Genomic DNA, 12,496 nt, shown 5'->3' on the forward strand with positions numbered 1-12,496 from the left:
TTATAGAGTTCTGTTGAGTCCGTCTCCAACTGAGAAAGCAGTGCTTGGCCTTTCCTCAAACGAATAGGAAATAATAGGAAATTCATTACAATTCCTTACCACATTAGGAAAACAAAAAAATTTCCATTAGTTCGAAGTTTAGGTTTGTAGTTTTACAATTCCTTATCACATTAGGAAAGCTTGGGCTTAAATTTTTTTCGTATTTTTTTAAAGCTGAAAAAAGAGATTTCAAGCCTCATTCAGAGTTGAGCAATTGAGAGAGGGAGAAGAGCCTCTAAACCCTAATAAGAACCCTAGACACCCAATATTTCAAGAATCAATACCAACCATGACTACCCTGCCACCGGAGCTTATCTTGGACATCCTTTTACGGCTTCCGCCCAAGGATTTGATACGATCCCTGTGCGTTTCAAAGGCTTGGTATGCTTTCATCCACGACCAACGCTTCATCAACGCCCATCTCCTACGCTCCACTGAAACCAACTCTCTAACCATTTTAATCACGTCATGTCAGCGCCGTCCTCCACCACCACCAGATTTATTTTCATTGCCCTTTAGCGACAACAATACCAGCGGTACAGCCGTGAAAGCTGAGAAGCCGTTCAAATTCCCTGATGCCTACGATGTCTTAAGGTTAACGGGCCATTCTGTTCATGGTCTGTTTTGCATTCAAAGCAAGGACGAGAGGTATATGGCTTTGTGGAACCCGTCAATTCAAAAGTTGAAGAAGATTCCCTTGCCCACCTTTGGGAACAGAAAAAGATATCCCCTCTATGGATTAGGGTATGATTCAGTTAATGATGACTATAAACTTGTGGGAATGGTGACGGACTTTGTTTATAATAATAATAGAAACGGGTTCAGTCGGAGTGTTCAAGTTCAAATTTACAGCCTAAAATCCAACTCATGGAAAAGGATCCAAAACGCGCTTCTTTTTAGTAGTATTTCTTCGGGTCGCACTCCCATTATGTTCTGCAACGGTGCTATGAGTTGGCTGATGGTTAACGAGGTCGATGGAAATCGGTACATAATTCAAACCCTTAATCTTGCCAGTGAGAAATATTGCCAGTTTCCCTTCCCCTTGGTTCTGATAAGCGATGATATCGTCAGTTTGGAGGTCTTAGGGGGCTGTTTATGTCTATGTGTTTATTTCCCGACCGGACATGCTGTTTGGATTATGAAGGAATATGGAGTGACAGAATCTTGGACCCTGCTTTATTCTTTGGAGAATAAAGCTGTGCCTTCAGGTGTGGGTTTTTTCTCCAAACCTTTGGTGTTGTCAAAGAATGGTGAAATGGTTTTGACACATAACGGAAGAGCCTTTTTTTGGTATGATTTAAGGAACAAGAGTTTCAAACAAGTTCAATTTAGTTGTCCTCTGTTAACTCAACTTCACGTGACAACTTTTTATGTCGGGAGTCTTTGTCTTCTTGATGGTGATCCTGTTATTGCTGAGAGAGGGGCACCAGCTACCGCCGATCGATGTGATTTAATGTTAAGTAAACTTGATTTGGCCACTTGATACTAATTTTCAGTATAAAAAATAGTACCTGCCACATTGGCAATTATATGGCGACCTTTCAATCTGCTTTCCTCCATATCATCTACCACCAAATTATGTGGAACAGTTCTAAGAGATAGACACATAAGTCATATATTTTATGTTTGAAATTTTATTAATTATTGTATTAGTTGGAGTGAATTCGATACACCACATCAATATGTTATATGATATCCTCTCTATTTTTTTTCCATTTATTTAGATGTGATGCCGCTTTCAAATCTTTTTTCTTTATCGTACAAAAACAATCTTTGACTTGCACTTTGGAGTTCTGATTAGAAATGAATATTGTATTTCGTTTCAATTTCAATAAATAAAACAAGAGTCATTTGATATTCCTTTGCTTTGGAGTTATGATTAGAAAGGAATATTGTAGACGATTGACGTAAAATTCCTGAAATAAAGCTAGAAACATTCAAATGATAGAGTGTCTTCTCTATGAGATTGAAATCAAATGTAACATTACTCTTTGATCATAAGCTAAAGTTGCAGGCCACATACTGTTCACATCATGTTACTGATAACCAGTTTTACCAAAAAGTAGTTGTACACTTCTACTTTGTAATAATATAGTGAAGAAATTGCCAATTGAGGAATGGATGATGATCCTATTGGAGTGCCAACAACAATTTCTTTTCTCCATTCATTTATAATTTGGGACTTCAAAGAAGATTAAAAATGTTAGGGTATAAATAAACCCAAAATCTTTTGCCCAACATTTTAAAAAAAAAAACAAGTTCTTGCCGAGCCTTGACCGATGAGGCGAAGAAAGTTTTGACTAAGCTAAAGCAATCAAAAAGCTGCCACGTATGCAAGCCTTGGTCGATAGGTTATGTGTCAACTCTTATAAAGAATTTCATTGTACATGTTTTTCATATTTTCTTTTATTAAAACCTAAAATAATAAAGAAATATTTTAACGTATAGCCGAGCGGCTATACTCTTTAAATATATTAAAATACAGAGTATAGCCGTGCGGCTATAATCTTTAAATATATTAAAATATATTATATATGAAAAAAAAGAAAAAAAGAAAAATGGGTTCTTGCCAAGCCTTAACCCATGAGTGTGAAAGTTTTGACTAAGCTAAAGCAGTCAAAAAGCTGCCACGTATGCAAGTCTAACCGCTACTTCTAAAGAAACCAATCTCCCTCCATTTCCAGTTGTAGGCAAAACGAAAACAGAGTTGAGCAACTGACATTTCTTGGAGGAAAGCTAAGCTAACAAATCTTTCTTTCAATCCCAAATGTACAAATAATCTCTAAACCCTAAAAACTCAATCTTTCTTTCGGCCCCAAATCCACAAATAACCTCCTGAAAACCCAATCTTTCTTTCGACCCCAAATTCAGAAATAACCTCCCCGATCTTCCAAGATTCACCCTGCAATGTCCTTCCTCCCACCGGAGCTAATCTTCGACATTCTTTCACGGCTTCCGCCCAAGGATTTGATGCGATTCCTCTGTGTTTCCAAATCTTGGTATGCTTTAATCCACGACCAAATCTTCATCAAAGCCCATCTCCAGCGCTCCATTGAAACCAACTCTGCTCCTCTAACCATTTTACTCAGGAAATTTAGTCCCGAATGTCCTCCATCACATTTCTTTTCATTGTCCTTCAGCGACAACGAGACGATCGGGACAGCCGTGAAAACCGAGCAGCCGCTGAAATGCCCTGACGAATACACTGACATTGTATTGGACTACTCTGTTCATGGTCTGGTTTGGATTCACAACGATGACGAGAGCGATATGGCTTTGTGGAACCCTTCAATTCAAAAGTTCAAGAAGATTCACGTCCCGAACTTTGAACGGGATGCATCATCATCTTCTGGTTCAGAGATGGAGCAACGAAGAGAACCAAGGGACACCTGTTATGGCTTCGGGTATGATTCTGTTCATGATGACTATAAACTTGTGCGAATTTTCGAGTTTGCAAATGAAGGCAGAATTGTGGGTTCTCAAGTTCACATTTATAGCCTAAAATATAACTCATGGAAAAGGATCCAAGACATGCCTTGGAATTGTTTTGGAATTCATCACGATGATCTCATGTTTTGCGACGGTGCTCTGAGTTGCCTCGTTTATAACAGGTTATGTACAAATGAGGTCATAATTCTAACCCTTAGTCTCGCCAGTGAGAAATATTGCCAGTTTCGCAATCCGGTCCATCATCTGAGTATTAATGAGTCTAGGCTGGTTTTGACGGTCTTGGGGGGCTGTTTATGTCTTTGTGATACTTTTTTGGAGACCCAACATGATGTTTGGATTATGAAAGGAAATGGGGTCGCAAAATCTTGGACCCTGCTTTATTCCATTGAGGGGGGAGATTTGCCCTGGTCGATTGATTTTATGTGCGTACCTTTGGTGTTCTCAAGGGATGGTGAAATGGTTCTCTTGTCGGATAACAACACTACCTTTTTTTGGTATGATTTGAAGGGGAAGAGTTTTAAACGAGCTCAATTTCATGGTCGGCCCTATTTATATGAAATGACAGTTGTTTGTTGGGGGAGCCTTTGTCTTCTTGATGGCGATCCTGTTATTGCTGAGCCTGAGACTGAAAGGCAGCAGAAAGTCCCCACTACCTCTACGAAAAGGAAATATTCAAGCAGCGAAGACGAAGAAACGTATGATGATTGGTACTAGAGAGGAAAGTCGTTCATTGTCGTGCCTGACAAGGGTGAGTTTGTTTGTCAGTTTTTCAGCTCATATCATTACAAATCACCTCTGTTTTCGGTAGTTTTGTTGTGTTTCCTGCTACATTTTATTGACCTTCCACGCCAATGAGGCTTCAAGAAGTAAACCTTCTGAGTGAATGGTGGTCTTATCAGCATACTGTTTCATAATTTCTTTTGAGAATGCATCATGATCTTTTGTTGTTAGTAAATTTCAATTCATCTAACTACCCATCTACTTTGTTTACCTTTCAATATATACAATAAATGATATCAAATTCTGGTGTAATCAAAAGCAAGTGAACTATAATGCATCATGATCTTCCTATATGATCCAATACCTAGACAGAGAGTCGTATTTGGTGTTTGTTTCCATCAAATTTGTATAAATTGCACCGCTCAATATATATATGCAGTCATATACCTGAGAGAAATTAATTCACTTCAGCTAAGCATGTATTGCATGCAACTTGTTGAGCCTAATAGATGATTGGAGTCTTTTATCTTAAAAAGTAGCTTGCTTTGTTTGGGCATCCAAATAAAGACCATCCTCTTTTGAATTTTCTTTGTTAATACATACTTGTTTCTTCCTTTTTTTGATTAACTTCCTTGTCGACCACATATTTAACCAAAACCAAAGCCTCATGGTCAATCTTCGTGTGAAATGTACCAAATATGTGTTGGCTCTTGGCCTTTATACTCAAGACCTTCTCTAATCAAATTGTAATGCAATAGATTAGCATCTCCTGTAGGATTCAACACCAATCAGATCACTTCATATATGAATAAGAATAAATCCTTGGGTGAGAGATATTGCTGGGAGGCAGCCATGGCAGACGGTGGGTGGTAGGAGGTTTGGGTCCCGAAGGGAGGTGGGTTCGGGAACATTAATCTTGCTAGAAGTACCCTTAATTGTCTATATTTAGTGAACTTCAAGCATTTCAAACCTCCATATCAAATTTTCAAAAGGAAGGGAAATTAAAATAAGATCGGGTTATATTGATGTTAAGATTTAAGGTAATGGAGTATGAATACACTCAAAGTCATGAAGGGAAATTAAAATAAGATTAGGTTATATTGATGTTAAGATTTAAGGTAATGGAAGATCCATGACGCGTATGAATTCACTCAAAGTCTGAAATTCATTACAGTTACTTATCACATTAGGAAAACCAAAAAACGTTCCATTAGTTCCAAGTTTTATTTATTTATTTATAAAGAATCCGTTCTAAGTTTGGTTTGTATTATAATTTTTTTTTGTTTTAAAAGCTGAAAACGGAGATTTCAAGCCTCATTCAGAGTTGAGCCAGCCTCTAAACCCTAATTAAAAACCTCCCTTAAAACCCTAATAAGAACCCAATATTTCGAGATTCAACTAACCATGTCGATCCTCCCACCGGAGCTAATCTTGGACATCCTTTTACGGCTTCCGCACAAGGATTTGATACGATCCCTGTGCCTTTCGAAAGCTTGGTATGCTTTCATCCACGACCAACGCTTCATCAAAGCCCATCTCCAACGCTGCATTGAAACCAACTCTGCTCTTCTATCCATTTTAATTTGGTCAGATAACCCCGAAGATGCTCCCTCAGGTTTCTTTTCATTGACCTTTAGGGACAACGAGACGATCGGGGCAGCCCTGAGAACTGAGCACCCGTTCAAATACGCTGACAATTACACAGACATATTGGGCAACTCGGTTCATGGTCTGGTTTGCATACGCAATTGTGTCGATTGGGAAATTGCTTTGTGGAACCCATCAATTCAAAAGTTGAAGAAGATTCCCTTCCCAAGCTTTGAGAAGCCGCAATTCAATGCTTACTATGGATTCGGGTATGATTCTGTTCATGATGACTATAAAGTTGCGGGAATAGGGGATTGCCATACTGAGAGTCGTCAAGTTCATGTTTATAGCCTAAAATCTAAATCATGGAAAAGGATCCAGAACATGCCTTGCAATCATTTTGATTTTCATTCAGATTATATCGTGTTCTTCAACGGTGCTCTAAATTGGCTGATGCACCCGGTGTTAGATGAAACCCCGCACATAATTCAAACTCTTAATCTTGCCAGTGAGGAATATTGCCAGTTTTCCACCCCGGTCGATCTGGATGACGTGACGCTGTCTTTGGAGGTCTTGGGGGGCTGTTTATGTCTCTGTGTTGATCGTTTCGAGGCCGCACATGATGTTTGGGTTATGAAGGAGTATGGAATGACAGAATCTTGGACCCTGCTTTTTTCTATTGAGCCAGAAGCTGTGCCTTCGATGCATGTTCATTCTTTCAAACCGCTGGTGTTGTCAAAGAATGGAGAAATGGTACTTTTGAAGTACAAGTTCTACGATTCTGTGTTCTTTTGGTATGATTTAAAGAAAAAGAGTTTCAAACAAGTTGAATTTCGCGGTCATCCCCATGTATCTACAGTGGCAGTTAGTGGTGTCGGGAGCCTTTGTCTTCTTGATCCTGTTATTGTTGGAAGGCATCGACAAGTCCCCTCCACCTCTAAGAAGAGGAAACTTTTAAGCAGGGAAGGGTCTCTCGATCTGGTTGTCAAATCAACAAAAGATTATCAGAGTTAATTGGCGCGACACAGAGTTAGGGGATGATCATTTTCATGAATTTTTTTCTTTTTAATTGGTAACAGTATATTATAGTTTGTTTCTTAGTTTGCTTTGCAGACTTGTTTACAATGCATATCACTACAACTCGCCTTTATGAAGTTCGTAGTTGTGTGAAAAAAAAATAGAAGTTGAGAATTGCAGTCACCAGCAGCAGTGCTTACATTTAAGATAGAATTGCAGTCAGCAGCGCTTATTTTAATATTTTAACAACTTCTCTTCTCTATTAATTTATAATTTGGGACTTCAAAGAAGATTAAAAGTGTTAGGGTATAAATAAACCCAAAATGTATATATATAAATTCTTGCCACCCTGATCCATGGTTTCAACTGTATAGCCGCACGGCTATAATATTTAATAATGTTATTATTATAGCCGTGTGGCTATACTCGTTAAATACGTTCGAATATTTTAAAAGTACAGCCGACCGGCTATATTCGTTAAATATATTAAAATATTTTTTATAGCCGCGCGGGCTATACCAGTTAAATACATTCGCATATTTTAACAAGAACTGTACTCCTTGTTTAACAAGAACCCAATGGAACAATCGAAGGTTGAATCTGAGGATTTGTTCCCATCCATCCCAAATTGGAACTGACACCACCAAATATCGAGTGGTTTGGTGCGGTAAAAGCCATATTCAGCCAAGGGTCCCCTGGAAACCCCGTCGTGGTCCTCGACGACGTCACTACAGTGCTTGTTACTGTGGCGGTGGTCCGTTAGAAGTGGGGTGGTCCCGATGGCTTGGTCAGAGAGCTCGAATTTCTTCCAAAATCGATTTTTGGGAAGCGGTGTTTTGATCTTGTTGAGCAGCGAGAGTTTGTTGCACTTGTGTCATATTCGTTTGCACAGCAGCTTGTTGTACTGCGATTGCGGTCACAGCGGCTTGGACCTCTTGGATTTGTGAGTCCCACAATTCGTGTTGAGCGTCAAGCTCGGCCGAGGCCAACTGTCCTTTCCTCCCCATGGTAAGAAACCAGGCTCTAGATACCAAATGGTAGTACCTCAGATCTGAAACAGAAACTTGCAGAAAAACAGAGAAAATGAGAAAAGGAAATTCATTTCATTTCATTCATGCCTCTCAAGTCTCAAGGAAAAGAGAAGGAGAAAGTTGTTATTCTGTGTCGTGTGGAATTAGCTAGGCGATACTAAGGCAATATCCCAAATGGTGTTGGGTCCTAACACAATGGTGAATTTGCTAATGAGCTCCATTAGACTACAAGGCTTATTATATTTGTAATGATTCTTTTTGGGTTTACTGTAACAACATTAGTTTGTTTGTTAGTCTGCAGAATTTTTTTAACTCATATCATTACAAATCACCTTCGTTTCAGTAGTCGAAATAATTTTATTTGTATTTTTGCTTTGGCTGATCTTCCGGTGCTTGGTACATATTTTAGGTGAGTATTGTGTAAAACATAGAAGCTGACTGACTGAATGGAATTTTTGGTGTTTGGTGTTGTTTCAACTTGCCATGAGAAATATCTTTGGTTATCTATTGTAAGGAAGAACCTTTCACACCAATGAGCTTCAAGAAGTAAACATTCTCAGTCATTATTTTTCTCTTTATTGTTGCAGTTTTAGTAAGTTTCCTAGGCAGTTTTAGTAAGTTTCCTAGGCAGTTTTAGTAAGTTTCCTAGGTTTCTCTTTATTGTTACAGTTTTAGTAAGTTTCCTAGGTTTACTCGGTTTACTAGGACAATAAACCCTATAAATAGCCCTCCTCCTAAAACAATTGACGATCATCCTAGCTCTGCTATCGTTTGTCCCAAAAATATATAAAAAAAACCTACGTCCAAGAGCACAATAATAACCCCTATACCCTAAACCCTAATCTTAAACCCCCAAACCCAACCATGTTAAACATCCCACGGGAGCTAATCTGGGACATCCTTTTACGGCTCCAGCCGAAGGATTTGATCCGATACAGATGTGTTTCCAAAGCTTGGTATGCTTTCATCCACAACCAAGACTTCATCAAACCGCATCTCAAACGCTCCATCAAAACCAACTCTACTCGCACCATTTTACTCCACACTACTCCCTCACATTTCTTATCGTTGCCTTTTGACAACGATGAGAAGCTCGGGACAGCCACGGTAGTCAGGTTTTCGATTCCGTCAAAAGACCCAGTAAGGGAAACTACTGTGACAGTGGGCTATGCCAATGGTCTGGTTTGCATACGCAACTGTATCGATGGGGATATTTCTTATGTTACTTTGTGGAACCCGTCAATTCCAAAGCTGAAGAAAATTCCCATTAGAACACATGAACCACGTGCACAGCCATCACCAAATCCAGAGAGGTTGGATATATATGGATTCGGGTACGATTCAACCAATGACGACTATAAATTAGTGGGGATTATTAGGAAGCCTGCTGATGAGTATGAAGTCAGTGTTTATAGCCTAAAAGCCAACTCATGGAAAAGGATCCAGAACATTCCTTGCTGCGGTTTTTCGTTATTTGCACCTAGCAATCACATGGTATTTTCAAGGGGCGCTCTAAGTTGGCTCATGTGGAAAAAGTTACACGAAGAACTTCAGTTCGTTATCGTAACTCTTGATCTTACCAGTGAGAAATATCGGGAGTTTCCCATCCCGGTGGATAGGATTGATGATATTGAAAATCCTATGCTGGAATTGGATGCCCTGGGAGACTATCTGTGTATTTGTGTTAATCGTTTCATGAATCAATGTGATGCTTGGATTATGAAGGAATATGGAGTGACAGAATCTTGGAGCCTGCTTTATTCTATTGACGCGGTTGATATTATTGACATGCTTTATACTGTGGAGTTTCGGACCTACAAACCTTTGGTGTTTTCAAAGAATGGCAAAACGGTTCTTTTGAAGATGAGCAAAAATTTCAAGTCCGATAGTCTTGTTTGGTATGATTTAGAGAAAAAGAGTTTCAAACAAGTTGAAATTAGTGGCCTGCCCGGTCTATTCAAAGCAACCATTTGCTGGGGGAGCCTTTGTCTTCTTGATGGCGATCCTGTTATTGTTTAGAGGCCAGCAGCAAGTCCCCTCTACCTCTAAGAAGAGGAAAACTCCCTCTCGATCTGTAGTCAACGCCAAAAAAAAACAAAAGTATGATGATCAGAATTAGGGAGAAAAGTAGTTCACTGGCGCCACAATGGTGAATTTGCTAAGGAGTCCTTCAGACTACTAGGCTTATTAATATTTTGTAATCATTATTTTTCTGTTTATTGTAACGTAATTTTGTTTGTTAGTCTGCAGATTGTTTTTAACTCGTATCATTACAAATCACCTCCTTTTTGTTAGTCGAAATATTTTTATTTTTATTTGTTGGTCTGGCTGAGATATATATTTGGTTTGGGAATGTTGTCTCCCTCTCCATGTTGTTAACTTTTTCTATCTGGACCTCTTTTGGGCCTGCGTGCTGAATCAAAAGAAGAAGAAGAAGAAGCAAGCGATGTTGGGCTCTTGGACTGGAATTTGTGGTGTTTGGCGTTGTTTCAACTTAGTTGGATTGTGACCAAAGTAAGCTATAATAGCATTCGTGGTTTTGTTGTGTTTCCTTCCTGCTACGTTTTATTTATTGACCTACACCTTTTCTGATCTGATATGAAGGCAATAGAGGCTTCAAGAAGTAAACCATGCCATGAGGAGCATCTTTGGTTATCTTTGCAATGAGGCTTCAAGAAGTAAAACCTTCTGAATGATTGATGATTTAGTCCCTCCTATCAGCATAATGTCACATGCTGTTTCATATTTTCTTTTGAGAATGAATCATGATCTTTCAAAATATACAATAAATCAAATTCTGTGGATTTTGTTTGAGCAAGTGAGCTTATGCGCCTTCCTTTACACTGGCCTCATTGATCATTTTAATTAATCTTTTTTCCTTTTTATGGTAACACTAACAGTATTAGTTTGTTTAGGTAGTCCAATAATTCTTTGTTTTTTGTCTGGCTGATGATCTTTTGGCAAAGTTGAGAAACGAAGAGAATTGCACTCAGCAGTGCTACATTGAAGATAAAATTGCAGATAATGTTTCAACTTTGCTGGTGTCTTATGTTTCCTCCTAAGTATATGAGATAAAATTCCCATGTGAGAAGAGCTTGATGTACCAAATCCCCACTTTAAATGATCTTTTAGTCTCCCTCTTATCAGCATACTGTTCTACTGCACCATGGACTTCAACACATCTTGACAGATTCCTCCTGAGCAATATGTTGCTGTGATAACAGTGTAAATGTCAAGGTTTAATTCACTTGCCGATGTATGATGAAGGGGTTCTTTTGAAGAAAAAAAATTTTGGTTTGATTTGGAGAAAACCACAAGCAGTGTTAAGAGTTTCTCGATCTGTTAGTGAAAGCAACAGAAGATGATCAGAATTAGGGAGGAAAGGAAAGTTGTTAATTGGCAGGACAAGGGTGAACGTTGTGGTGCAATTGCAATTGATCTTTGTAATGAATTAGAGCAGATAATGTTTCTCAACTTGGTTGCCTTGTGACCCAAGGAGAGAGTATATTTTCAATTAATTAGTAACAAATATCCCCTTTTGCAGCCCAAAACTTAAGTTCTTTCTCAACACTTATTCTTTTGGGGTAGGAAGGGTCCTCAAGATGGTAAACATTTCTAATACCACCCAATAACCAATAATTTCTTCCCTCCTCCATCAGTTATTATTGTACAATAACTGAGATTAATTGGGTTAAAACATTCAACTCTGATAAGTGAAAAAGGAGATTTACATGCCATCTGGGGTAATATGATTGCTTGATGAAGTTGAGGCTGGCATAGGTAAATACTATTTACCACCAAACTATCCTGTAAATCAATGGGATTAAATTCCATGAGACAGGGCCTTGTATAATTAATATGGATTAAGAATACTAGTTGTAGGTGGCATCTGTTATTGGGCCAAATCAATTGGAATGAGAGTTCTTTCTTTGGCATGCTTTCCTTGCAAGCTAGTTTTGCATGAGTCAGTTCTAAGTATGGGGCTATGGGCCTAATGACATTAGGCAGGCACTCACATTGCAGTAGCCTTTGGGGGTGAAAGTACAACCAGAATTGTTTCCCTGCCACGGGAAACAATTCTGGTTGCATGATCAAGCATTGGGTGTAAATGTAAGTTGTATCCCTTTGGAAACCCACTTTTAGAGTCATACCCAGATTTAGCCTATATATTCATTAAAGGGAAACATACAAATTAAATTCCTACAAGTCCAATTTGTCCAAATCACTTGTAGTGCATTAAAAAGATAAAGGCTAATGTTACTGAAACCCACCCAACCACATCATCTCTCAACTTACTTAACATTATGCCTCAAAAGTAAAAGGGAAAAAAGATATCAACAGTCAGTAATTGTGCTTTTTTTGTTACCTTCTACCATGAATGAATTTTAATATGTGCCTGTTATATATCATTTTTCTCTCACAACATCCACGTGAGAGTGAAATCCACCTAATAATAGTGTGACCAATGAATCACGTACATGTTGTGAGAGGAAAGTTATATATAATCAGCATACAATAATCATAATATGAAAGAGCTTTTGGAGAACAAGGAATATGTGGTGTTGCAGGCCTAAGATCAGGACGAAAATCTCTAACAACCCTACTTAGCGCTTTTAACACTTTTCCATTTGCACTTAGAGGCAGCAGCATGG

The 12,496-nt window shown here is 38.6% G+C and overlaps 4 protein-coding genes across 4 annotated transcripts; all 4 read left to right on the forward strand.

Annotated features, from left to right (window-relative positions):
• The first annotated feature begins 328 nt into the window (after window positions 1–328).
• Window positions 329–1,522, forward strand: LOC148919936 (F-box protein CPR1-like). The gene has a single exon (XM_089044494.1). It carries the CDS (start codon window positions 329–331, stop codon window positions 1,520–1,522), a length of 1,194 nt encoding a protein of 397 aa, XP_088900620.1.
• A 1,216-nt stretch (window positions 1,523–2,738) lies between these two features.
• LOC103324181 (F-box protein CPR1-like) lies at window positions 2,739–4,472 on the forward strand. The gene has a single exon (XM_008226223.3). The coding sequence runs from the start codon at window positions 2,947–2,949 to the stop codon at window positions 4,201–4,203; it is 1,257 nt and encodes a 418-aa protein (XP_008224445.2). The 5' UTR covers window positions 2,739–2,946; the 3' UTR covers window positions 4,204–4,472.
• A 1,072-nt stretch (window positions 4,473–5,544) lies between these two features.
• On the forward strand, window positions 5,545–6,908 carry LOC103324180 (F-box protein CPR1-like). The gene has a single exon (XM_008226222.2). The coding sequence runs from the start codon at window positions 5,614–5,616 to the stop codon at window positions 6,808–6,810; it is 1,197 nt and encodes a 398-aa protein (XP_008224444.2). The 5' UTR covers window positions 5,545–5,613; the 3' UTR covers window positions 6,811–6,908.
• Window positions 6,909–8,520: 1,612 nt separating this feature from the next.
• Window positions 8,521–10,268, forward strand: LOC103324179 (F-box protein CPR1-like). The gene has a single exon (XM_008226221.2). It carries the CDS (start codon window positions 8,709–8,711, stop codon window positions 9,861–9,863), a length of 1,155 nt encoding a protein of 384 aa, XP_008224443.2. The 5' UTR covers window positions 8,521–8,708; the 3' UTR covers window positions 9,864–10,268.
• The last annotated feature ends 2,228 nt before the right edge of the window (window positions 10,269–12,496 follow it).

Source organism: Prunus mume, linkage group LG2 (assembly GCF_029339155.1).
Source record: "Prunus mume cultivar Tortuosa linkage group LG2, ASM2933915v1, whole genome shotgun sequence".
Lineage (NCBI taxonomy): Eukaryota > Viridiplantae > Streptophyta > Magnoliopsida > Rosales > Rosaceae > Prunus > Prunus mume.